At 40.0% G+C, this 26,607-nt stretch overlaps 1 protein-coding gene across 3 annotated transcripts; it reads left to right on the top strand.

Annotated features, from left to right (window-relative positions):
* Positions 1-70: 70 nt before the first annotated feature.
* Positions 71-10,204, top strand: NDUFB3 (NADH:ubiquinone oxidoreductase subunit B3). 3 transcript variants are annotated; one of them, XM_012446145.2, is made up of 4 exons: positions 79-328; positions 800-891; positions 7,144-7,285; positions 9,910-10,204. In XM_012446145.2, exons 3-4 carry the CDS (start codon positions 7,146-7,148, stop codon positions 10,064-10,066), a joined length of 297 nt encoding a protein of 98 aa, XP_012301568.1. In that variant the 5' UTR covers positions 79-328; positions 800-891; positions 7,144-7,145; the 3' UTR covers positions 10,067-10,204. The 3 variants fall into 3 exon arrangements, with proteins under 3 accessions (XP_012301569.1, XP_012301568.1, XP_012301570.1); XM_012446146.2 differs by lacking the exon at positions 800-891 and having other exon boundaries at positions 71-328; XM_012446147.2 differs by lacking the exons at positions 79-328; positions 800-891 and adding an exon at positions 2,432-2,551.
* Positions 10,205-26,607: the final 16,403 nt, after the last annotated feature.

Genomic DNA, 26,607 nt, shown 5'->3' with positions numbered 1-26,607 from the left:
TATTGGCTGCAGCATGTCCGCGGCCCTGCCCTCTGTGCAGTGTCTAAGGATTCCGTCCCCAAGCAAGGAAAACATCTTGTCTTCCCAGCCCTTCTCTCTTTCACAGTATCTCCTACCTCAGTCAGACTGAGGATGCATATATGTGGGGAAAATGTCGACTTCCAGCCTCCCTCATGTGACCTCTACCTCATTCAGGAATCTCTGACCCAGTATCGGAACGTTAAACGGCTTCTCCGCTTTCCTGCCGTGAGAGACTCGCCGTGACAACCTCCGCTTCCGGTTGGCTCCGGTTGCAGAGTTGAGTCCTGAGAGGTCAGATTGCCGTCAGGTAAATTAGGGAGTTGGTGGGAGACCCCTTGATTAGGATTAAGAGCTAGACTCTATTCTGGGGAGTGCAGAAAATGAGAGACTAACTGGAGAAGGATGGGAGGGAGGGAGATCGACGAACTAGCAGGAGAGAACTGATGAAGTCCTAGTTTAGAACTGGGGTAGGGAGAGGTGGTTGGAGGATTCCATGACCATTACTGTAGTTTAGTTAAATACAGGTGCTTTTTCCCGCTTCTGCCACACGTAAAATCCCCCGCCCTTTGATTTGTCTTTCTTTGTTTGCCTTTGGATCGAACAAAGGCAGAAGAACAGCATCACTAAAAATAATAACAGTTCATTTGTTTTTTATTTTCTAATATTCATATAATGTTCAGAATTTTTTAAATAAGAGGAAATTAGAATATATACTTGATAGTATTCGGTAAACTCAAATTGCATGTAGTGGAAGTGACGTTATCTTCTTATTTCTTAGGGAAAGGATAACAGCACTTTTTCTGTACTAGAGCCAGCTTCCTTAAGTGGAGGTTGATCTTCATCAGACTTTTAGATTCACTTCAGACACAGGTAGATGGCTTTTACAATTTTTGGTTGCATGTGTTTTCTTTATTTAACTGATTTCCTTACTGTTATTATTTGAGCTGCTCTAAAATGGAAATAACCACCAATTTTCAGTCTTTACGTCACTTTTTCCAATTTTATCTTTTATTGTCAAGTATACATACAGAAGTGTGTATAAAACATACATTTTTAAAAATTATAACTAACAGGCAGACACTCCTGTAACCACACCTTAGGTTACAAAATAAAACATTGCCAATAACTTAGAACATGCATTCTTAACAGGGGTGATTTTGCATTTCAAGGGGGTGAAAATTGGTGGGGCTGGGGTAGGAATCTTAGATACTGCAATGATTTGTGTCACTCCAAATGGCCACAGTATATAAACAGATATACAGTATATATGTAGTGTTAAATTTTCATTGGATGGAAGTGTGATTAGAAATAAAATGTCTTAAAAGGTTCCTTACAGAGACAGTAATTAAAAATTGGTTGAAAAACACTGCCTTAGCTCCCTGTATGTTTCTGTGATTCCATCTCCTCCACCAAGAGGTAACCATTATCCTGACATGTGCTTAGCACTCACTTGTTTTACTTTAATTTTTCCATCTATGATGCATTCCTAAAAGATGAATAGTTAGGCTTTTCAATTTACATAAATGGGATCAGAGCGCATATGTATTTTTTTCTGACTCACCCTTTGCTCATTATTATATTTGTGGAGACATACTCATACTTTTGCATGTAGTTTTTTGTTGTATAATATTCTATAGTGTGACTATACCATAATCCGTTCTATTGTTGGACATTTTGGTTGTTCACAGTTGAGAGAATAAACAATGTGGCTATAAAGATTATTTTAAAAAGTTTCCTTTTTTTATTTTATTAAGACAAGAGTCTTGATGTCTCTAAGAAAATATTTTAAATATTTTTTATATTCCATAAATATAAACCTTTGATTTGTGATATGTTTATAAGATTTACAGTTGATAAAGTAGATTCATATATCCAAATTGTCCCAAAGACACCTTTTTTTTTTTGAGACAGAGTCTCGCTCTGTTGCTCAGGCTGGAGTGCAGTGGCATGATCTCGGCCCACTGCAATCTTCATCTCTTAAGTTCAAGCAATTCTCCTGTCTCAGTCTCCCGAGTAGCTGGAACTACAGGCCTGCACCTTCACAACCAGCTAATTTTTGTATTTTTAGTAAAGATGGTGTTTTGCCATGTTGGTCAGGCTTTTCTTGAACTCGTGACCTCAGGTGTTTCACCTGCCTCAGCTTCCCAGTGTGCTGGGATTACAGGCATAAGCCACCGCACCTGGGCTCCAAAGACACTTTAATATTTTTTAATAATGATTCGATAATCTGTTTTGAGATTAAATTGATTGAAATTAAATTTAAATTCCCTTTTCCCAATTGCACCATCCACATTTCAAGTGCTAGTGGCTACAACACTGGACAGTGTTTATCTAGAATAAGATATTCATATGTTCAGATTTTCTTTATATATATATATATATATATTTTTTTTTTTTTTTTTTTTTTGAGTTGGGGTCTCACTATCACCCAGACTGGAGTATGGTGGCATGATCTCGGCTCACTGCAACCTCCACCTCCTGGGTTCAAGCGATTCTCCTCCCTCAGCCTCCTGAGTAGCTGGGACTACAGGTGTGTGCCACCGCACCGGACTAACTTTTGTATTTTTTAGTAGAGACGAGGTTTCACCATGTTGGCCAGGCTGGTCTCAATCTCCTGACTTCAAATGAGCTGCTTGTCTCAGCCTCCCAAAGTGCTGGGATTATAGGCATGAGCTACTGCACCTGCCCATGTTCAGCTTTTCTAGGTCATGCCAGTTTTTCAGAATGGTTGTGCTAAGTTACATTCTCATCACTAAGGTGTGAAAGTAGAAGGCATATCACTATCACAATGTGTTTTTTCACTCTCACAATCTTGCAAGGTAGGTTATCCTCATGTTACATGAAGAAACTGAAGTTCAGGGAAATTAAGCAGTTTGCCTTGGATTTTACTTTCACTAATGCAAAGCAGGAGAATTTCAGACTCTTCCTTTACATGATCAGGATATCATTGTTTGACTTATGGCTATTTGGAAATAGAAGAAAGTTTAAAAAGAAAAATGGGCCAGGTGCCATTGCTCACGCCTGTAATCCCAATATTTTAGGAGGCCAAGGTGGGAGGAATGCTTGAGGCCAGGAGTTCAATACCAGCCTGGGCAGCATAGGAAGAGAAGATCCTGTCTCTGAAAACAAGAAAAAGAAAAAAGAAAATGAAAGGTTTTCTAGAGATAATATTGTCAACTTTCTGCTCTTTTTGAAAAGAAATTTAAATGTTATATTTAGTAAATTCCTATAAAAAAGGATACTTCTGCAATAATTAGTTAAAAGAGAAAACACATTGAATTTATTTAAATAAATTTGTATAGGAGAAATGAGGGTATGTATACTTTCATATTTTCTTTCAAAGATTTATCTTTCAAATTACTTAATAGTTTGAGCACAGTAGTATTGTAACTTCGATATAGTCTTTATACCATGGTAATGTTTTGATTTATTTTCAAAAACCATTTTATTAAAATTCTTGACCCTTTGTTTTTATACTCTCTTCCAAATACATTGATACTCAGGTTAATATTCTAGAATTGACATTTGCCAAAATAAGGGTTTGTCTTATAATCTCTGTAAGCATTTTTAAAATGAAGCCTTAGCTTAAAAAAGATTTTTTGAAAACATGATATGCAGAAGCCAAGACATTGTCATTCTTTTTTTTTTTTTCTTGAGACGGAATCTCGCCCCGTAACCCAGACCGGAGTGCAGTGGCGTGATCTCTGCTTACTGCAACCTCCGCCTCCTGGGTTCAAGCAATTCTCCTGCCTCAGCCTCCCAATTAGCTGGGATTACAGGTGCCCACCACCATGCCCGGCTAATTTTTTTGTATTTTTAGAAGAGACAGGGTTTCACTCTGTTGATCAGGCTGGTCTTGAACTTGACCTCGTGATCCGCTGGCCTCAGCCTCCCAAAGTGCTGGGATTACAGGTGTGAGCCACCATGCCCAGCCATCATTATCATTCTAAATAAACACTTGTAATGATCTTCTTTTGTAATATATGTATTTAGTCTCAAAAGTCAGTCTGAAATCTGACACCATAATTTTTGCCTTCATTTTATTGAATCTATGAAGTAATAATGGGTTAAATGTTTCATTCAGAGTTGTGTTGTAGTTTTAACTTGTGTATGAGAGTATTGGTTTCCATTCTCATTTAAATGTGAAAATCCTTCTGGGCATGGTTGTAATCCCCCCATAATACTAGCATTTTCGGAGACCTTTGCCAGAGAATCGAGGATCACTTGAGGCCGGGAGTTTAAGATGAGCCTGGGCAGCATAGGGAGGTTCCATCTCTATAAAACATTTAAAAATTAGTTGGGCATGGTGCACAGTCCTGTAATGCTAGCTACTCTGGAGGCTGAGACAGGAGACTCACTTGAGCCCAAGAGTTTGAGGCTGCAGTGCTGCCGTGAGCTGCTAGATCCAGAGTAAGACCCTCTATCTTTAAAAAAAAAAAAAAAAAATATATATATATATATATATATATACACACACACACACACACACACATAATTAAATGTGAAAATCATCAACATAATATTGTTGTTGTTGTTGTTTGAGACAGAGCCTTGCTCTGTTGCCCAGGCTGGAGCGCAGTGGCGCAATCTCTGCTCACTGCAACTTCCGCCTTCTAGGTTCAAGTCATTCTCCTGCCTCAGCCTCCCAAGTAGCTGGGATTACAGGCGCACACCACCACACCCAGCTAATTTTTTTTTTTTGAGATGGAGTCTCACTCTGTAGCCCAGGCTGGAGTGCAGTGGTGCGATCTTGGCTCACTGTAGCCTCCACCTCCCGGGTTCAAGCAATTCTCCTACCTCAGCCTCCCAAGTAGCTGGGATTACAGGCACGAGCCACCATGCCCAGCTAATTTTTGTATTTTTTTAATAGAGACGGACGGGGTTTCACCATGTTGGCCAGTCTGGTCTTGAACTCCTGACCTTGTGATCCGCCCACCTCGGCCTCCCAGAGTGCTGGGATTACAGGCATGAGCCACCGTGCTCGGCCTAATGTTTGTATTTTTTAGTAGAGACAGGGATTTGCCATGTTGGCCAGGCTGGTCTTGAACTCCTACCCTCAGAGGAGCCGCCTGCCTCAGCCTCCCAAAGTGCTAGGATTACAGGGGTGAGCCACCGCGCCTGGCCAACATGATGTTTTTTAGTATCTTAACATGTTTACAAATATTAAGTGTTGTTAGTTTTTCAGAGTTAGTATGTACAATTTTTTTCCTAATATCTTGGAACTATTGTTTATTTTTTGAGACAGAGTCTCGCTCTGTCGCCCAAGCTGGAGTGCAGTGGCTCCATCTCAGCTCACTACAACCTCTGCCTTCTGGGTTCAAGCGATTCTCATGCCTCAGCCTCCCAATGATGTGTCTTAAATATACACTATCTAATAATTACCTCTCTCTTCTAAGATCCTATGTAGGAAATCCTACCAGGCCGGGCATGGTGGCTCACGCCTATAATCCCAGCACTTTGGGAGGCCTAGGTGGGCAGATCACTTGGAAGTCAGGAGTTCAAGAGCACTCTGGCCAATATGGTGAAACCCTGTCTCTACTAAAATATACAAAAAAATTAGGCAGGCATGGTGACAGGCACTTGTAATCCCAGCTACTTGGGAGCCTGAGACAGGACAATCATATGAACCCGGGAGGTGGAGGTTGCAGTGAGCTGAGATGGTGCCACTGCACTCCAGCCTGGATGACAGTGAGACTGCATCTCAAAAAAAGAAATCCTACCTTATTATTGGGCCTGTTAATAGTTATAAATAAGGACATAATGGTAATACTTGGTTTTACTTCTGGAAAAGCAGTGATTATAGAATTGCTACTCTTTGCCAAGTAATTAGAATTTGGAAAAATAAAAAGTAAAGAATTTCTACTGCTAACCTTATACAAATTATAGTATAGTGTTATTAATCCATACCCTTTAATTTGAATTAGCAATTTAATTGGGAACTGAGCTGGTTTATTTTTATATTATATATTAAAATAACACTAGTAAAACTCAAGTATTTATATAATTACTGAGGACATATTTTATTTAAGGAAACAAATTTATTGATTAAAAAGGAATCCTAAGGTCTCTGTTGGCCCAGTTCAGGGATCGGCAAACTTCAGTCTGTGGACCAAATCTAGCCCACTGCCTATTTTTGTAAGGTCTATGAGCTAAGAATGGTTTTTACAAATGAACATTTGTAATCATTTTGATACTAAAGATCACTAACTTTGAGCCCCAATTAAGCAAAATGTTACCCCCCAAAAAGGGAGTTCCATTTTTTCATCAGTAGACCTGTATTATTAAAAAAAAAATTGTACTCAGTTATTTATTACATTTTGAATTTTATCAGTAAGGTATTTGTGGAACTGTGTTTTCTCTCCCTATATATGTACCTACATCATTGCCTCGATTTTACCTCTTTTGCCCACAAAGCCTAAAATATTTACTATCTGCCTTTTTAGAGAAAACTTTCATGTAATCATATGTAATTAAAAGCATTACGGCATTTTAAAAGAATCATCTAAAGAAAATTTTTTTAAAACAATGTGTATAACCTTTTTGTTATATATATTTGTGCATTATGAAAGGACTCAAAAGGAAAACAATATTGCTTTGAAGTTAGGAACAGGGTTCTGAAACCAAACTGCAAGGTTCAAATCTCAGCTGTACCATTTACTATTTTTGTTACCTTTGGAAAGTTACTTAACTGCTAGGAGTCTCATTGTCCTCATCTGTAAAATGGGTACACTCATAATTTAAGTTCAAAGAGTTGTTTTAGAAGTGATGGAGTTAATATATGTAAAACATTTTAGCATAGTACACTTGGCACATAGGACTCAATAAATGTTTACTATTATTATAATGAAGAAAAGAACCAGATAGTAAGTAGTTATCTCTAAGTGGTGGGATTGCCAATTATTTTTCTTTTTTATATTTTGTATATGTGTATTTCCTGTGAACTTGACTGTGGAATAAGACACTTTTAAAATCTTTTAACTAGAATTTCCAATTATTTATATTGGCTGTTTTTAAAAAACGTATATATATAAATTGTTTCCCCTTAAAACATAAACAATAAATTTGGGTATTTGATATCTACAGTTTGCATGTTTCTCACTTGTGCTCTTATTTTCCTTATAGACATGGCACATGGACATGGACATGAACATGGACATAGTAAAATGGAACTTCCAGATTATAGACAATGGAAGATAGAAGGGACACCATTAGAAACTGTCCAGAAGAGGCTGGCTGCACAAGGGCTGAGGGATCCATGGGGCCGGTAAGATGAATTGAGTAATTTAGATAGAATGTATCCTAGGGAATCAAGTGTCTCTGTTCCTTTTCAATGTATTCTCCTTAGAGAATCATGAAAAATGGCTTTTTACATTAAAGTTTTTTGTTTGTTTTGAGACAGGGTCTCACTCTGTTACCCAGACGAGTTCAGTGGTCTGCTTATGGCAACCTCCATCTCCTAGGCTCAAGTGATGCTCCCACTCTCCCAGGTAGCTGGGGCTATAGTCATGGGCCATCATGCCCTGCTAATATTTGTATTTTTAGCAGAGACAGGGTTTTGCCATGTTGCCCAAGCTGGTCTCGAACTCCTGAGCTGAAGCGATCTGCCCACCTTGGCCTCCCAAAGTGTTACAATGACAGGTGTGAGCCACTATGCCCAGCCACATTAAAGTTTTAAAATAAACTTTATTGTGGTATCATTTATATATAGTAAAATTCACCTGTTTTAAGTCCTTTATCAGATAAAAGTTTTGTGGTGCTTGCTTCAGCAACACATATACTACAATTGTAATACAAAGAAGTTAGTATGGCCCTGTGCAAGGATTTAAAAAAAATTTTTTTTAAGTTTGCTAATGTTTTTTCCCACAATGTGGCTTATCTTTTGATATTCTTAATGATGTCTTTCAGATAGTTTAAAATTTTGATGAATTCACAATTTAGCAATTTTTTTATTTTACAATTTATGCTTTTTGCAACCTAAGATTATCTTCTGTGCTTTCTTTCAGAAGCTTTTACAGATCTTCTTACATTTCTGTGATCTATTTTGAGTTCATTTTGTGTCATATGAAGTAAGGGTGATGGTTAGTATTTACATATGTGCATCCAGTTGCTCCAGCACTGTTTATTAAAAGATTATCTTTCCCCTGTTGAATTACCTTAATGTTGTCAAAAATCCATTGAGTGATTTTTGACACTCAGTGGGCGTCATGGCTCATGCCTGTAATTCTAGCACTTTGGGAGGCCAAGGCAGGTGGATCGCTTGAGCCCAGGATTTCAAAACCAGCCTAAGCAATATAGGGAGATTTTGTCTCTACAAGACATTTTTAAGAATTGCCAGATGTGGTACACACATGTAGTCCCAGCTACTCAGGAGGCTAAGGTGGGTGGATCACTTGAGCCAGGATGTCCACATGGCAGTGAGACAGGATCTGCCCACTCTACTCCAGCCTGGGCAACAGAGAGAGACCTTGTCTCAAGAAAATTAAAAAAATCAATTGACTGTATCTATGGGATCTATTTCTGGACTCTATTCTGTTACCCTCATTAATATGTCCACCCTTATGCCAATACCATATTGTCTTTAAATCAGGTAGTATGAGATCTCCAACTTTAAAAATATTGTTTTAGCTATTCTAGGTCTTTTACATTTACATATAAACTTTGGAATGAGCCTGTTCATTTCTATAAAAAGCGTGCTTGGATTTTAATTGGGATTACATTGAATCTGTTTCAAGTAGATTCACAATGGGAATCTGTTTCACATCCACACTGAATCAAATTCACATCAATTTAGGGGCTGGGCACAGTGGCTCACACCTGTAATTCCAGCTTTTTGAGAGGTTGAAGTGGATGGGTCACTTGAGGTCAGGAGTTCGAGACCAGCCTGGCCAACATGGTGAAACCTTGTCTCTACTAAAGATATAAAAAATTAGCCAGACGTGGCAGGTGCCTGTAATCCCAGCTACTTGGGAGGCTGAGGCAGGAGAATTGCTTGAACCCGGGACGTGAAGGTTGCAGTGAGCCAAGATTGCGCCATTGCACTTCAGCCTGGGCAACAGGGCAAGACTCTGTCTCAAAAATAATAATAGTAATACTTGTATCTATGTTCATGAGGGATATTATTCTATAGCTGTTTTTCTTCTAACATCTTTGTCTGGCTTTGGTATCTCAATTAGATTTAATTAGCTCTCGTATTTCCTAAGTCATATTTCTATAGTTAAATTGTTTTCGTTTTTCATAACCTGATGTTTTCACTGGCTGTCTTTATCAGAGCAGGATATCAGTCTTCTAAAATTCAGGCTGCTGTGGTAGGGAGAAGCTGAGATCCTTTTGAATAGTAACAATAATGTCAAGTGTTACATTCTCCATGCTCTTCTGCCAAAGTATATCATACATGAGCCTGTTTACTTTTAATGATATTATAAAGTAGATAATCATCATCATTAAATAGAACAGGAAGTAGACCATGACAGTTAAGTGTCTTGCCTAGCCTACAATATTGTGAATCTAATATAAGTGGCATAGCAAAGATTAATACCCAAGTCTGTAACTTCATCTTTCAATAATGTTGTAATGACTACTGTGGGCAGAGTCTGTCTGACCTGTGACAGATAGGCTGAAGTGAGTCTTGCATTTGATGGTTCTGTAAAATCCTGAGGCATGTGACTATGAAATCATCAAGTGTTTATTCTTCTATTTTACATGTGAAACTTGGGCATATACTTAATTATCCTATGCCACAGAAAGATTCCTATTGTGATTCACTTAAATGATCTTCTGTAGGGAAGCATTTACGTCAATTAGAAATATGAAAATTAAATTTATTTCATTCAATGTATGTACACACAAGTTGTGTATGATTCTAATTTTTTCCTTTTTTTTTTTTTCTAGCAATGAAGCTTGGAGATACATGGGTGGCTTTGCACAAAAAGTTACCTTTTTTGATGTATTCTTTAAAGGATTCAAATGGGGATTTGCTGCATTTGTGGTAGCTGTAGGAGCTGAATATTACCTGGAATCCCTGAATAAAGATAAGAAGCATCACTGAAGATAATACCTGGAAGTATCATAGTAGTTACTTAACTCTCCAAAATAAGATTTCTTCACTATAGCCTACTTGTCTTGTTTGTCCCTTAAAGAATATTAGTAGGATTTAATAAAGTAAAATAAAATATATATATGCCAATCTGTTTTTGTCTTTTTTTTTTTTTTAAGTGTCTCAAGCCATATCAGATTTGGTTTAGAATACATAGTGGATTGGAGAACAGCAAGAGTGACTTCTGCATATAGCAGGCAGGCAGTATATATTTGACTGAGAAAATGGACATGTTCTAACAGTTTTTTAAATCTTTTTTTTTTTATTAGTCCTGACCTGGCTTGCACTAACAAGTTTTTAAATGGGAGTTGGTCTTGCTGCTTTTATTGCTTTTATCGTCCTCTTCAGGTGGTTTGGAGGAACCCAGATTATAGTGTAAATACTTACTGCCCTGTTCTGGTTGATACATCCATGTATTATGTTCATTTTTCTTTTCTTTTCTTTTTTTTTTTTTGAGACGGAGTTTTGCTCTTGTTACCCAGGCTGGAGTGCAATGGCGCGATCTCGGCTCACCGCAACCTCCGCCTCCTGGGTTCAGGCAATTCTCCTGCCTCAGCCTGCTGAGTAGCTGGGATTATAGGCACGCGCCACCATGCCCAGCTAATTTTTTGTATTTTTAGTAGAGACGGGGTTTCACCTGTTGACCAGGATGGTCTCGATCTCGACCTTGTGATCCACCCACCTCAGCCTCCCAAAGTGCTGGGATTACAGGCGTGAGCCACCACGCCTGGCCCTGTTCATTTTTCTTAATTGTGGCATTTTCCACTCTTGCTTAGTCCTCTTAGTCCTCATTGTTCCTATGTCGTGAAAAACCTTCCTTTTTTTTTTTTTTTTTTTTTTGAGACAGGTTTTTGCTCTGTCACTCATGCTGGAGTACAGTGGCAGAATGATCTTGGCTCACTGCAACCTCAGCCTTTCCCGGGCTCAAGGGATCCTTCCACAACACCAGGTTATCTTGTATTTTTAGTAAAGATGGGGTTTTGCCTTGTTGCTGAAACCCCATCTCTACTAAAGATGGCTGGCTGGTCTCAAACTCTTGGGCTCAAGTAATCTACCCGCCTCAGCCTCCCAAAGTGCTGGGATTATAGATATGACCCACCATGCCTCACCTTTTTCTGAATTTCTAACAAACTAGACAGTCTTCCAACATCATTGACTTTTGAAAATTTAATTAGTTATATCCCTAATTAAATAAAGATTTGGCCCCTGCAGTGGCTCACGCCTGTAATCCCAAAACTTTGGGAGGCCGAGGTGAGCAGATCACTTGAGTTGAGAAGTTGGAGACCAGCCTGGCCAACATGGTGAAACCCCAACTCTATTAAAAGTACAAAAATTAGCCAGACATGGTGGCGGGCATCTGTAATCCCAACTGCTTGGAAGGCTGAGGCGGGAGAATCGCTTGAACCCAATTGAGGTGGAGGTTGCAGTGACCTGAGATGATACTACTGCACTCTAACCTGGCCGACAGAGTGAGACTGTCTTCAAAGAAAAAAAACATAGATTTAACACTCGGGGAGGGGTGATAATTTTGCTTAAATAATGAAACATACAATATCACAAGGTGATTTTTTTTTCTTTTTTTTTTTTTGAGACCGTGTCTCCCTGCCAGGCTGGAGGGCTAGGCAGTGGTGTAATCTCGGCTCACCGCAACTGTACCTCCCGTGTTCAAGCAATTCTTCTACTTCAGCTTCCCAGGTAGCTGGGATTTCAGGTGCCCACCACCATACCCAGCAAATTTTTGTATTTTTAGTAGAGATAGGGTTTCATCATGTTGGCCAGGCTGATCTTGAACTCCTGACCTCACGTATTCTGCCTGCCTCAGCCTCCCAAAGTGCTGGGATTACAGGCATGAGCCACTACACCCAAGGTGATTATTTCTTTGTAAATTTCTTGTTTTTAAATGTAAACTTCAGCAATGCTAAAGGGAGACGAATTTCTAATAAACTGATAGTGGTAAATAGAATGTGGTAATATGCAACATAAAAAAGACTACATGCAAAAAAGGAAAGCATTTATTTATATTTTATTTGAGATAAAATTTAATACATACTTTCTTCTCTGTTTTGTTTTTTGAGATGGAGTCTCGCTCTGTTGCCCAGGCTGGAGTTCAGTGGCCCGATCTCAGCTCACTGCAACCTCTGCCTCCCAGGCTCAAGTGATCCTCCCACCTCAGCCTCTGAAGTAGCTGGGACTACAGGCGAGTGCCACCACAGCTAGCTCATTTTTTGTATTTTTGGTAGAGATGGGATTCCACCATGTTGCCCAGGCTGTCTCAAACTCCTGAGCTCAAGTGATCTACCTGCCTCAGCTTCTCAAAGCCCTGGGGTTACAGGTGTGATCCACCACACCCAGCCTGTCTTGTTTTTGTTTTTGGAATTTATAGTCTCTTTATCTTCTGGCAAGATACTAGAATATACTAGAAGCAAAAGGAAAGATTTTTAAAAGGAAAAAAGATCATTGGGGCAAATAGAAATAGCAAGATGATAGATTTAACTTAATCATATTGATAATTATATTAAATGTATATTGTCTAAAGTTTAAACTCTAAAACATTTCCTCTTTTTTTTTTTTTGACAGAATCTCACTCTGTCGCCCAGGCTAGAGTGCAATGGCGTGATCTCAGCTCATTACAACCTTCACCTCCTGGGTTTAAGTGATTTCTCCTGCCCCAGCCTCCCAAGTAGCTGGGATTACAGGCTCAAGCCACCATGCCCAGCTAATTTTTGTATTTTTAGTAGAGATGGGGGTTTCACCATGTTGGCCTGGCTGGTCTCAAACCCCTGACCTCAGATGATCCACCCTCCTCAGCCTCCCAAAGTGCTGGATTATAGGAGTGAGCCACTGCACCCAGCCCACTCTAAAACATTTCAATTAAAAGATAGAGATGGCCAGGCACAGTGGGTCAGGCCTGTAATCCCAGCACTTTGGGAGGCCCAGGTGGGCAGATCACTTGGGCTCAGAAGTTCAAACCAGCCTGGACAACATGGCGGAAACCTGTCTCTACAAAAAATACAAAAATTATGCAAATGTGATGGTGCATGCCTGTGGTCCCAGCTACTTGAGAGGCTGAGGTGGAAGAATGGCATGAGCCCAGGAGGCAGAGGTTGCAGTGATCCAAGATCATGCCACTGCACTACAGCCTGAGAGACAGCCAGACCCTGTCTCGTAAATGAATGAATGAATGAATGACAGAAATGATCAACTTTGGCAAAAAAACAAGACCCAACTATAAACTGCCCATATGAAAACCCCAATGAAAAGAATGTTGAAATATATTAATATCAAAGTAGATTTTAGAATGAAGAACATTGCCTGTGATAAAGACATTTCATAATAATGAAGGAGTCACTTCATTAAGAGGACCTAAAAAATCTTAAACGTTTATGCACAGAGCTTCAAAATACCAAAGGCAAAAGCAAAACTTAGAAAGAGACAAAACAATTATGATATGTTTGGAGATTTCAACACTTCTTTCTCAGTAATTGATAGAAAATTAAAAATAGGCAAGGTGTGGTGGTGGCCCATACCTGTAATCCCAGCACTTTGGGAGGCCCAGGGGGGAGAATCGCTTGAGCTCAGGAATTCAAGACCAGCCCAGGCAACATGGCAAGACCCTGTCTCTTAAAAACAAAAATGTTAAAAAATTAGCCAGGCATGATGGCAGGCACCTGTAGTCCCAGCTACTCGTGAAGCTGAGACAGGAGGATTGCTTGGGCCCTGGAGGTCGAGGCTGTAGTGACCTGTGATCATGCCGTTGCACTCCATCCAACCTGGGCAACAGAGTGAGAGCCTGTCTCAAAAATACTAATAATTTTAAAAATTAAAAAATTATGAATCACTCATTTTCTAACAAAACCCAGGGAATGTACAAGACTATCCCTTGGGGTGAAAGGAGAAAGTATTTAAACCTCCATTTTTATTTTCATGTTTAATGAAAATGAATTAAATGTTCTTAATGTTTAATAGATCCACAGTGAAGTTTTCTCACAAATGGTGGATACCAAAGCGATCACGCAAAACTAGTGGTAAGGTATCCTGAGATGAAAGTAACACTTCTAACCTCCGAAGGGAGAGAACAAAAGGACTCTTCAAGAAATTGCTACAGGCTGTAGTTTATACGTCCTCAGTTTTGGAATATGTTATCTACTAATTATTGATTGTTTGTTTTTCGTTTTTTATGGGTTGTTTGGTTTTTTTTTTAGATGGAGTCTTGCTCTGTCACCCAGGCTAGAGGGCAGTGGCGCCATCTTGGCTTACTGCAACCTCCACCCCTCCACCTCCTGGGTTCAAGAGAGTCTCCTGCCTCAGCATCGCGAGTAGCTGGGATTACAGGCGCAAGCCACCACACCCAGCTAATTTTTTGTATTTTTAGTACAGACAGGGTTTCACCATGTTGGCCAGGCTGGTCTCAAATTCCTGGGCTCAAATGATCCGCCCACCTTGGCCTCCCAAAATGCTGGGATTACAGGTGTGAGCCACGGCATCCAGCCTTTTTGTGGGGTTTTTTTTTTTTTTTTGAGACAGGATCTCACTTTGTTGCCTAGGCTGGATGCAGTGGTGCAATCACAGCTCACTGCAGCCTAGACCTCCTGGGATCAAGTGATCCTCTTTTCTTAGCCTCCTAAGTAGCTGGGACTGCAGGCATATACCACCACACCCCATTAATTTTTTTTATTTTTGTATAGACAGGGAGCTCACCATGTTACACAAGCTAGTCTCAAATTCCTGGGTTCAAGGACTCCTCCCACCTTGAACTCCCAAAGTACAGAGATTACAGGCGTGAACCACTGCACCCAGCCTTGTCTACTAGTTTTAACTCAACCTTCATGAAATAGATAAGCAGCTTAAAAATATTTTTTACAAAAGAAAAAGAAAACTACAGCATAAAGATGTTCAATACAGTCTTATTTATAGTAGTGGGAGCAGTCATGGCATGCAAATATTGGAAGAATGCTGCAATAAATTCTAATATATTCATGTCATGAAATATAAGGCTATGATATTTATGTAAAGTTATATAACAAAAAATACTTGTTTCATTGCTAAGATAAAAAAACCAGGATATAAAATCATAGGATCAAAAAAAAAATTTTTTTTTACAAAGAAACTGCTGATTGAAGCTAATACTAATAACCCAAGAACAAGCAAACAAGAAGAAAAGAGAAGAGCCATGAACTCTGTCAGCAATATTACCAGTAAATAGGATGGTCTAATCATGAGAAGAGTCAACCAAAAAAAAAAAAAAAACAAAGATTGAAATAAGGACCCGAACCCACTATCAGTACAATGAACGTTGTCCTAACAGTGTACTGATCTGTTAATTAATGATAGCATATAGTCATCATGATTAGTAAGACATTTAAAAGTGTTTAATTTTTGTCTTACCTTCAGTTTCCCTATTTGTGTATTTTCTTCTCTCTCTCTCTCCCTTTCTCTCTTTCTCTTTCTCTCTTTCTTTTTGGAGTCAGAATCTTGCTCTGTTGCCTGGAGTGCAATGGTGTGATCTCGGCTCATTGTAACCTCTGCCTCCTGGGTTCAAACAATTCTCCTGCCTCAGCCTCCTGAGTAGCTGGGATTACAGGCATGCGCCACCACACCCAACTACTTTTTAGTATTTTTTTTTAGTGAAGATGGGGTCTTCTTTTTTGAAATGAAGTCTCATACTGTTGCCCAGGCTGGAGTGCAGTGGCACGATCTTGGCTCACATCAACCTCCACCTCCCAGGTTCAAGCGATTCTCCTGCCTCAGTCTCCCAAGTAGCTGGGATTACAGGTGCCCACCACCACATACAGATAATTTTTTCTGTATTTTTAGGAGAGACGGGGTTTCACTATGTTGGCCAGTCTGGTCTCAAACTCCCGACCTCGTGATCCACTGGCCTTGGCCTCCCAAAGTGGTGGGATTACAGGCATGAGCCACCGTGCCTGGCCTATTTGTATATTTTCAATGTACATATATGATCATATTTACATATAACAAAATGTTACGTCACAGGTTGGGATTTACTGTAATTTTTACTCACAATATTCAGTTATTTAAAAATAGCAGCCAGGGCTAGGCGAGGTGGCTCACATCTATAATCCCAGCACTTTGGGAGGATGAAGAGGGTGGATCACCTGAGGTCAGGAGTTCAAGACCAGCCTGGCCAACATGGTGAAACCCCCATCTCTACTAAAAATACAAAAATCAGCCAGGCGTGGTGGCACGTGCCTGTAGTCCCACCTACTTGGGAGGCTGAGGCAGGAGAATCGCTTGGACACAGGAGGCAGAGGTTGCAGTGAGCCAAGATCACTCCACTGCACTCTAGCCTGTGTCTCAAAAAAAAAAGCTGGACTTTGAGGGGCTCACGACTACTGTCTTACCACGTTGGGAGGCCGAGTTGGAAGGCTTGCTTGAGACCAGGAGACTAGCCTGGGCAACAAAGTGAGACCCCGTCTCCACATTTTTAAAAATCAGATGGGCTTGGTGGTGTGAACTTGTAGTCCCAGCTACTTAGGAGGCTGAGGCAGGAAGATCATTTGAGCCTGGAGAGAAGGTTGCCTGGGCGAGAGTGAGATTCTGTCTCCAAATTAAAAAATTTAAAAATAGCATTTGAGGCCTTCATCAGATTTTTAAAGAGCATTTTAAAGGTATACTTTATTTTTAGTTTATTACATACAACCCAGGTAATTTATTTTTAAAAAATTAAAGGTGGCCAGGTGCAGTGACTCACGTGCATAAGCCCTGCACTCTGGGAGGCCACGGTGGGCTGATCACTTGAGCCCAGGAGTTTGAGACCAGCCTGGGCAACATAGAGAGATTCTGTCTCTACAAAAAATAGAAAAATTAGCATGTGATGGCACATTCCTGTAGTTGCACCTATTTGAGAGGCTGAGGTGGGAGGATCGTTTGAGCCCAGGAGGTTAAGGCTGCAGTGAGCTGAGATTACGCCACTGCACTCCAGCCTAGATGACAGAGCAAGACCCTGTCTCAGAAAAAAATAAAATAAAATAAATGTTACTTCATGATGGCCAATCAGTTGGCAACATGAGTTTCAAAGCTTTATGTAATCCTTACTGGTCCTCCAAATCTCTAGAGTTGCAAAGTACTCCAATTCAAATATCTATAAGAGGCCAGGCATGGTGGCTCATGCCTGTAATCCCAGCATTTTGGGAGGCTGAGGCGGGCTAATCACCTGAGGTCAGGAGTGCAAGACCAGACTGGCCAACATGGTAAAACCCTGTCTCTGCAAAAATACAAAAATTAGCTGGGCATGATGGCAGGTACCTGTAATCCCAGTTGCTTGGGAGGCTGAGGCGGGAGAATCACTTGAACCCAGGAGGCAGAGGTTGCAGTGAGCAAAGATCACGCCATTGCACTCCAGGCTGGGTGACAGAGCAAGACTCCGTCTCAAACAAACAAACAAACAAAAAATAGCTATGAGAGTGGAATCTCTCAAGTCCTGATTTACCTCAATACCAATATGAGGAGAAAAAGCAAATTTTTTTGCTTTTGTTTTTGTTTTGCATTGACCTGCTTTTGATTCTGTCAGAAAGGATTTATTGAAAAGAGGAATTTTATTTTAATTTTATATACTATGTTATATAGATATATATTTTAAATGTATATATAGTACTATATTATTGTAAGTTTATATATAATAAACTATCCAAATAGTAACTAATTTAAAGATTAAATTATTGGCCCAGCACAGTGGCTCCCACCTGTAATCCCAGCACTTTGGGAGGCCAAAGCGGGCAGATCACGAGGTCAGGAGTTTGAGACCAGCCTGGCCAACATAGTGAAACCCCGTTTCTGCTAAAAATACAAAAAATTAGCCGAGTGTAGTGCCGGGCGCCTGTAATCCCAGCACTTGGGAGGCTGAGGCAGGACAATCACTTGAACCCGGGAGGCACAGGTTGCAGTAAGCCAAGATAGCACCGTTCAAGTCCAGCCTGGGTGACAATGCGAGACTCCGTCTCAAAAAAAAAAAAAGAGATTAAATTATTAATGCCATAGACTGTATTAGACTGAATTAATTTTGTTTTGTTTTGTTTTTAGATGGAGTTTTGCTCTTGTTGCCCAGGCTGGAGGGCAATGGCATGATCTCCACTCACTGCAACCTCTGCCCCAGGCTGCCAACCCACCAGAAGTCAAAAAAAAAAAAAAAAAAAAGGGACAAAATCCCTCTCAAGGTCTCTATATTTTTCTGTTTAATCTCTCATGCAACAAAATGAAGTAACTCTTTTGAAATATAGCCCCAAATTACAAAACTAACTGGAAAGAATTTTGGTTGTTGCTAAACACTTGTGTTTCTGAGAATGCATTACAAAATCAGAACATTGCAAAATAAGAACATGCATACTTGTGATGTAAATCAGAAAACTTTGTGCCATTTGGAAAATTCACATATTTTCATTTTGTGGTTTTGTTTTGTTTTGTTTGAGATGGAGTTTTGCTCTGGTCGCTCAGGCTAGAGTCCAATGGCCCGATCTCAACTCACTGCAACCTCCGCCTCCCAGGTTCAAATGATTCTCCTACCTCAGCCTCCTGAGTAGCTGGGATTACAGGCATGCACCACCACATCCAGCTAATTTGGTATTTTTTTTTTTTAGTAATGACGGGGTTTCTCCATGTGGGTCAGGCTGGTCTCGAACTCCTGACCTCAGGTGATCCGCCCCACCTTGACTTCCCAAAGTGCTGGGATTACAGATAAAACACAAAGTGAGCCACTGGGCCTGGGCTTATTTTGTGTTTTAAAACTGAAAATAATAATTCTTTTTTTTAATCACATACTCTCCTATCCAAAATAATTCTTAATAATGTGCCAAACAGTGCTCTTCAAAACAATTTATGGCTAAAAGGAAATATTTTGCTTTCAGATTTTTACCAATTATACTATTTGTAAATTATTAATTATGTCTCATTATAAATAAAATATTTAGTACTCCCTGCGAATGTTCTACCCACTCTCATTTTAATTAATTCCCAAACTGAATTTGGAAATAACAGCATTTAACATACATTTTCCTGTTGATTTGATAACTAATCAAATATTGTTCTAAATTTACTTTCATATTTTAAATACATTGATCAGATGTTTTACCTTGTTATAAAAAATGAAGTTTTTTTAAAATTTGCATTATACATTTAAATGAATTACACATTTAAGTGAATGTTTTGCGAGTACAGCTCTTTGTGTGATATATATATTTTTTATTGCATTTGTTTTCCTGCTTCAAAATTTCCATGGGAAATAATGAACAGTCACTGAACAGGTGACATAATACTGAAGGCCAGCTCTGGTTCACAGTAACCATAGCAATAACTGTCCTAAAAATAAAGAGTGTCTTTGTCAGCACAGATGGGATCATCTTACTGAGGAAGAATCAGGTTCACAGGCAGTGGTATCACCTGGACCTTGGAATCCCATATGGTAGTAACATAATACAATAGCACCAGAAATTAATACAGATGTAAGGGCTTAAAATTAGATTTTATATTCAGACAATACTTTCTAGTGAAACATAATTAGAAACTAAAACTATCTCTATAGATGATAAATAATTTCCAACAAGGAAACATCACAATTCATATAGTTAACAATATAGAAATTTAACTCAAGTTATTAATTCCTAATACATTACCTGTAAAGCTTCCTTATAGTTGATGTGGGTTTGTAAGTAACTATAATTCTAATATATAATCAATTTCTACATTTCTAAGCAATCTTACAAAATATTTCTTACAGCCTTATACCTTATATATTTCTATTAGAGCACTTATCACAGTATATCATAACTATACATTTCCTTGTTTGACTTCCTCTTTAAACCATGGCTTTCTGGAAGACAGGGACTGTACCTATTTAATAGGTGTTTAGGAAGTATCTGTTGAATGAATTAATTAGTAGAGAATTCATGGAGAATGAATGAGTTAGAGATCTAAACTACCTGTAAGGTAGTAGAAATTATTTGCCACTGATTAACACCTAATTTTACGACTCTAGAAAGATTTAGTGGGAATGAAAGACTGGGGAGACTCACATATTTTCCAATGAATAAGAGGTTTCATGGATTCCAATTGCCTGTCAGGAAACATTAACAAAAGGTCTTTGGTGGTGTCTTGGACACAGATTCCAGAATTGGAAGGCGCTTCCTCAATCCCAAGGCAAGAAGATTAGAACTAAACTAGGCGTAAGCATTCTGACTCATGCTATATAACCTTCCCCTACTTGTTAATGAGTTGGTGATAAAAATACTGACCATCAAAGGTCAAGACCAATTTGTGCTACATGCAGCCAATTACTCCATGGCCATTACATGCAATTTCTCCTTTAACACATCGGTTATTTTAGTTTAGTTTAGTTTTGTTTTGTTTTCAGAATTATAAGGAACAGAACCCCTGCCTGCAAATAATGGGGCATGCTAAATAGTGGGGCAGGTTGGCTCAACCCTCCTCCAATGTTAAGGAAGCTCCATGGAATGTTAACTAAAACAGCGGCAGACCTCTTCACTCCTTTTCTTTCTTTTTTGTTTTTTTTTTTTTGTTTGTTTGTTTTGTTTTCTTTTTAAAGATGGGGTTTCACCATGATGACCAGACTGGTCTTGAACTCCTGACTTCAGGTGATCCACCCACCTCGGCCTCCTAAAGTGCTAGGATTACAGGCGTGAGCCACGGTGCCCGGCCTTTTCGCTCCTGTTCTTTGAATTGTATTCACTCATTTAACAAATATATATTGAGTACCTCCTAATGTACCAGTAATATTCATGGCACTTTATAATACATCAGTGAACAAAACAAATTTCTCTTCTCTTGGTACTTACATTTCAGTGTAGGATTACTATTTTTTTCCAAGATGCTGACTAACCACGGGGTGTCTCACTACCTGGCAGGCACCAGAGACATTTTGTCCACGTGCAGTGTATTTTATCAACCAAACTTCTTTTCCTAGAAACATACATTTATTTATTTATTTTTATTAAAAAAAGTTTTTAGAAATAGGGTCTCACTATGTAGCCCAGGCCGGACTCAAATTCCTGGCCTCAAGTGATTCTCCTGTCTCAGTTTTTCAATGTACAGGTATATACTAGCATACCTAGCTAAACAAATTGAAAACTGTAGTTTGAATCAGTGAGGTTTGATTTTTTTTTTTTTTTTTTTGCGACAGAGTCTTGCTCTGTCACCAGGCTGGAGTGCAGTGGCGAAATCTCGGCTCACTGCAACCTCCGCCTCCTGGGTTCAAGCGATTCGTCCGCCTCAGCCTCCCAAGTAGCTGGGACCACAGGTGCATGCCACCACACCTGGCTAATTTTTTTGTATTTTTAGTAGATACAGGGTTTTACCATGTTGGCCAGGATGGTCTCGATCTCTTGACCTCCTCCTCGGCCTCCCAAAGTGCTGGGATTATAGGCGTGAGCCACTGCGCCTGGCCAGTTTGATTCTTGATAATGATTTTTTTCCTCTTCTAAATTGCCCATGCAATCATAAATAAAAGAACAAGATCATTCTGGCACAGTGGCTCACACCTGTAACCCCAGCACTTTGGGAGGCTGAGGCAGGTGGATCACCTGAGGTTGGAAGTTTGAGACCAGTCTGACCAACATGGAGAAACTCCCTCTCTACTAAAAATACAAAATTAGCCAGACGTGGTATCGCATGCCTGTAGTCCCAGCTACTGGGGAGGCTGAGGCAGGAGAATCACTTGAACCTGGGAGCTGGAGGTTTCGGTGAGCCAAGATCATGCCATTGCACTCCAGCTTGGATAACAAGAGTGAAACTTCGTCTCAAAAAAAAAAAAAAAAAAAGAACAAGATCTTGTCTTTTGAGGGAACATAGATACATAGATAGAGCTGGAGGCTATTATCCTTTGCAAACTAACACAGGAACAGAAAACCAAAAGCCACATGTTCTCACTTATAAGTGCGAGTGAAATGATAAGAGCTCAAAAACACAAAGAATGGAACAATAGACACTGGGGTCTACTTGAGGGTAGAGGATAAGAGGAGGGAGAGAACAGAAAAAATAACTATTGGGTACTAGGCTTAACACCTGAGTGGGTGATGAAATGTACAACAAATCCCCATGACATGAGTTTACCTATATAACAAATCTTCACATGTACTGCTGAACCTAAAAGTTAAAAAAAAAAAAAAAAGAATTACAAAAAATAAAACAAAATTGTCATTAAATTTTTAAAAACACACAGAATTTTGTACTCTCCTAATAAAACATATCTTGCTTTACCTTATAAGTCAGATTAATAAAAATTTTTTTTTGATGTAATGCCACTCTGTCACCCAGGCTGGAGTGCAATGGTGTGATCTTGGCTCACTGCAACCTCTGCCTTTCTGGTTCAAGCAATTCTTATGCTTCAGTCTCCTGAGTAGCTGGGATTATAGATGCCCGCCACCATTCCTGGCTAATTTTTGTTATTTTTAGTAGAGACGGGGTTTCACCATGTTGCCCAGGCTGGTCTTGAACTCCTGGCCTCAGGTGATCCCAAAGTGCTGGGATTACAGGTGTGAGCCACCATTCCTGGCCTGTAACTCAGATATTTTCATACTTGCCTTATATTCTACCAGATTAGAAATCTTGCAAATCTTGCCTTATTTAGAGAATCTATATCTAAAACCTGGCCAACATGATGAAACCCTGTCTCTACTAAATATACAAAAATTAGCTGGGCATGGTGGCTCACACCTGTAATCTCAGCTACTCAGGAAGCTGAGGCAGGAGAATCGCTTGAACCCGAGAGGCAGAGGTTGCAGTGGGCCGAGATCACACCACTGCACTCCAGTCTGGGCAATAGAGCAAGACTCCATCTCAAATTAAGAGAAAAAAAAAAAGGATTGGGAGGCTGAGGCAGGTGGATCATGAGGTCAGGAGTTCAAGACCAGCTTGGCCAATATAGTGAAGCCCTGTCTCTACTAAAAATACAAAAATTAGCCAGGCATGATGGTGGGCACCTGTAATCCCAGCTACTTCAGAGGCTGAGGCAGGAGAATCGCTTGAACCCAGGAATCGGGGGTTGCAGTGAGCCAAGATCGTGCCATTGCACTTCAGCCTGGGCAACGAGAGCAAGACTCCATATTTAAAAAAAAAAAAAAAGTAAACTCTCAATAAATATTTGCTCAACTGAACTGAAAATGTTTAGGCTGGGCATGGTGGCTCACACCTGTAATCCCAGCACTTTGAGAGGCCAAGGTGGGAGAATTGCCTGAGGTCAGGAGTTTGAGACCAGCCTGGCCAACATGCTGAAACCCTGTCTCTACTAAAAGTACAAAAATTAGCTGAACATGGTGGCGCTGGCCTGTAATCCCAGCTACTCGGGAGGCTGAGGAAGGAGAATCGCTTGAACCTGGGAGGCAGAGGGTGCAGTGAGCTGAGGTGGCGCCACTGCACTCCAGCCTGGGTGACAGAGCGAGACTCTGTCTCAAGAAAAAAAAAAATAATAATTTGTTCCTTTTCAGTAAGGATTATCTCAGTGTGGCAGGCAGAAGTCATACATGGATTAATCTGACCATGAGCTCTGTAAGTCCAGCAGTGTGCATCTTGGGTGCTCTGTTCACCTGGATAGGCTCAGTGATCAGAGAATCTATATCTAAAACCTTAAATTCAGCAGTATTCTGCATTTTTAAACATGTGCAGCAAAAATTCAGCACTCTTTTTGGTCCAGCAACCATGTATCTAGCTCCACTGTTTGGCCTGGGCACACCTAGCAACTCCACCACTGTAACATGGCTTCTACACAATATTTCTATAAAGTATCTTTCAGATACCTGGTGGCTTCCCATATATGCCTACCCTTGATGGCCAAGACAATTTCACCCGTATTCTTAAACACAAAGATTTGAACCTCCTGATTGCATGATTTTGTGAAGTTTTCTAGGGCAAGTGAATAGTGAAACATTTTCACGGTTCACCTCAGGCTGCTTAGAGGAAGCCAGCTCATTAAGCTTCTTTGATCAATAGGTTTATTGTTTTTATCTAATTTGGAATTTTTCAGCCATTACCTCTTCAAGTATTTTTTCTGTCTCCCATCCCCTCTTCAGGGACTTCAATTACACATATATTAGCCTCCCTGATACTGTGTTATAGTTTCCTTGATACTCTTTATTTTTTTCTTTCAGTATTTTTTGTTTCATTTTATTATTATTAATTATTGAGATGGAGTCTCACTCTGTCTCTCAGGCTGGAGTGCAATGGCACAATCTTGGCTTACTGCAACCTCCACCTCCCGAATTTAAGCAATTCTCCTGCCTCAGTCTGTTGAGTAGCTGGGTTTACAGGCGCCTAGCACCATACTGGGCTAATTTTTGCATTTTTCATAGAGAGGTTTCATCATGTTGGCCAGGCAGGTTTGGAACTCCTGACCTCAAGTGATCTGCCCACCTTGGCTTCCCAAAGTGTTGGGACTACAGACGTGAGCCACCGCGTGTGGCCTCTGTATTTCATTTTATACAATTTATATCGTGTGTCTTCATGTTCACGAATCTTTTTTCGGTATCTAATCTGCTTTTATCCTCATGCAATGTATTCTTCACCTCAGCCATTGTAGTTTGCATCTTGAAATTTTGTGTGTGTGTTTCTTGATGGTTGTTTGTTCTTGTAGAGATGAGTGTCTTGCTGTGTTGCCCAGGCTAGTCTTGAACTCCTGGCCTCAAATGATTCCTGTCTTAGCCTCTCAAAGTGCTGGGGTTACAGGCATGAGCCAGTGCATCTGGTCCATCTAGAGCTTTTTTTCCTTTTTAGAGACAGCGTCTTGCTCTGTCACCCAGGCTGGAGTGGTGCAGTGGCAGAATCATAGCTCACTGCAGCCTCAAATTCCTGGCCTCAAGGAGTCCTTCTGTTTCAACCTTTTGAGTAGCTGAGAGTGTGTGCCACCTTGCCCAGTTAATTTTTTTATTTTTGTAAAGATAAGATCTCTGTTTATTGCCCAGGTTGATCTCAAACTCCTGGCCTCAAGCAATCCTCCCACCTTGGCCTCCCAAAGTGCTGGGATTACAGGCATGAACCACTGTATCTGGCCCCATCTAAAGTTTTAATATCAGTCTTTATATCTTCAATGTTTCAACTTAAGATGCTCAGCATTTCCTCTATCTATATTGAAATACGGCTATATAATTTGTTTTAGTATCCCTATCTACTAATTCTTCTGCTTGTTTGTTTTTGTTTGTTTTACATCGCCTCAAAAGCCAAGGCAAATATACTAATTCTATTACCTATGGCATTTCTGGGTCTAATTTTATGGATTGATTGATTGTTATTGTCCTCATATGAGTGATATTTTCCTGGTTCTTTGCTCTTTTGTAATTTTCTTTAAGAGATGGAATCTTGCTACATTGGTTAGGCTAGAGTGTAGGTCAACATTTTGTCTACCTGGTTTTTTAGTTGTTTCAGGCAGGAGGATACTCCAGTCCCTGTTACTCCAGCTTGCCAGAGCAGAACATGTAAATTGAATAGAACCACTAACGGTTGCGTATACTGCATTTAGCCTTTTCCACATTCTTAGATTTACATGGCCTTACATTTGCAAAGAAGAAAGCAAGCGGAGTGCAGTGGCTCACACCTCTAATCCCAATACTTTGGGAGGCCAAGGGAGGAGGATTGCTTGATCCCAGGAGTTTAAGACCAGCCTGGGCAACATAGGGAGACTCCATCCCTTCTGGGCATGGTGGCACATGCCTGTAGTCCCAGCTACTAAGGATTGCTTGAGCCTGGAAGGTCTAGGTGGCAGTGAGCTGTGATCATGCTAGTACACTCTAGCCTGAGCAACAGAGTGAGCCCCCGTCTCAAAAAGCAAACAAACAAAATAGATTAATCAAGAGGGATAAAAATAAAAAGTGAAAAAACAAACTCATATAGAGTCACACAGGAGGTGCAAAGCACCTCCCTGATAAATGTCTTCCAAGTAGAATGCATCTTCGTTTTTATCAAACTTCAGAGAATATATTTTTCTCTGGATATGGTGTTTTTGACTAATATTTGCATAGAAATTGTTTATATTTCTGCCCCCCAAAAAGTCTCAAGATAAGATTTTTTTTTTCTGAGGCAGAGTCTTGCTCTGTCGTCCAGGCTGGATTGCAGTGGCACGATCTCTGCTCACTGCAACCTCCACCTCCTGGGTTCGAGCAATTCTCCTGCCTCAGTCTCCTGAGTAGCTGGGATTACAGGCACACACCCCCATGCCAGGCTAATTTTTTTTTTTTTTTCGTATTCTTAGTAGAGATAGGGTTTCACTATGTTGGCCAAGCTGGTCTTGAGCTCTTGACCTCATAATCTGCCTGCCTTGGCCTCTCAAAGTCCTGGGATTACAGGTGTGAGCCACTGCACCAGGCTAAGATAAGATTTTTAAGTAAAGTAAAATTATGTGCATGAAAAGTTTTGCATTGTAGCCCAGATACAATTGGTAGAATACAGAATCATGTGTAGATATTTTTCCAACTTTTTATTTTCAAACATTTCAAACCTGAAAACCAGGCCGGGTGGGGTGGTTCATACCTGTAATCCCA

This window comes from Aotus nancymaae, unplaced genomic scaffold (assembly GCF_030222135.1).
Source record: "Aotus nancymaae isolate 86718 unplaced genomic scaffold, 86718_ANA_hifiasm-v0.15.2.pri h1tg000008l, whole genome shotgun sequence".
NCBI classification, from domain to species: domain Eukaryota; kingdom Metazoa; phylum Chordata; class Mammalia; order Primates; family Aotidae; genus Aotus; species Aotus nancymaae.
Note: the sequence above shows the minus strand (reverse complement) of the source record. Positions and strands in the feature narration are given on the sequence as shown.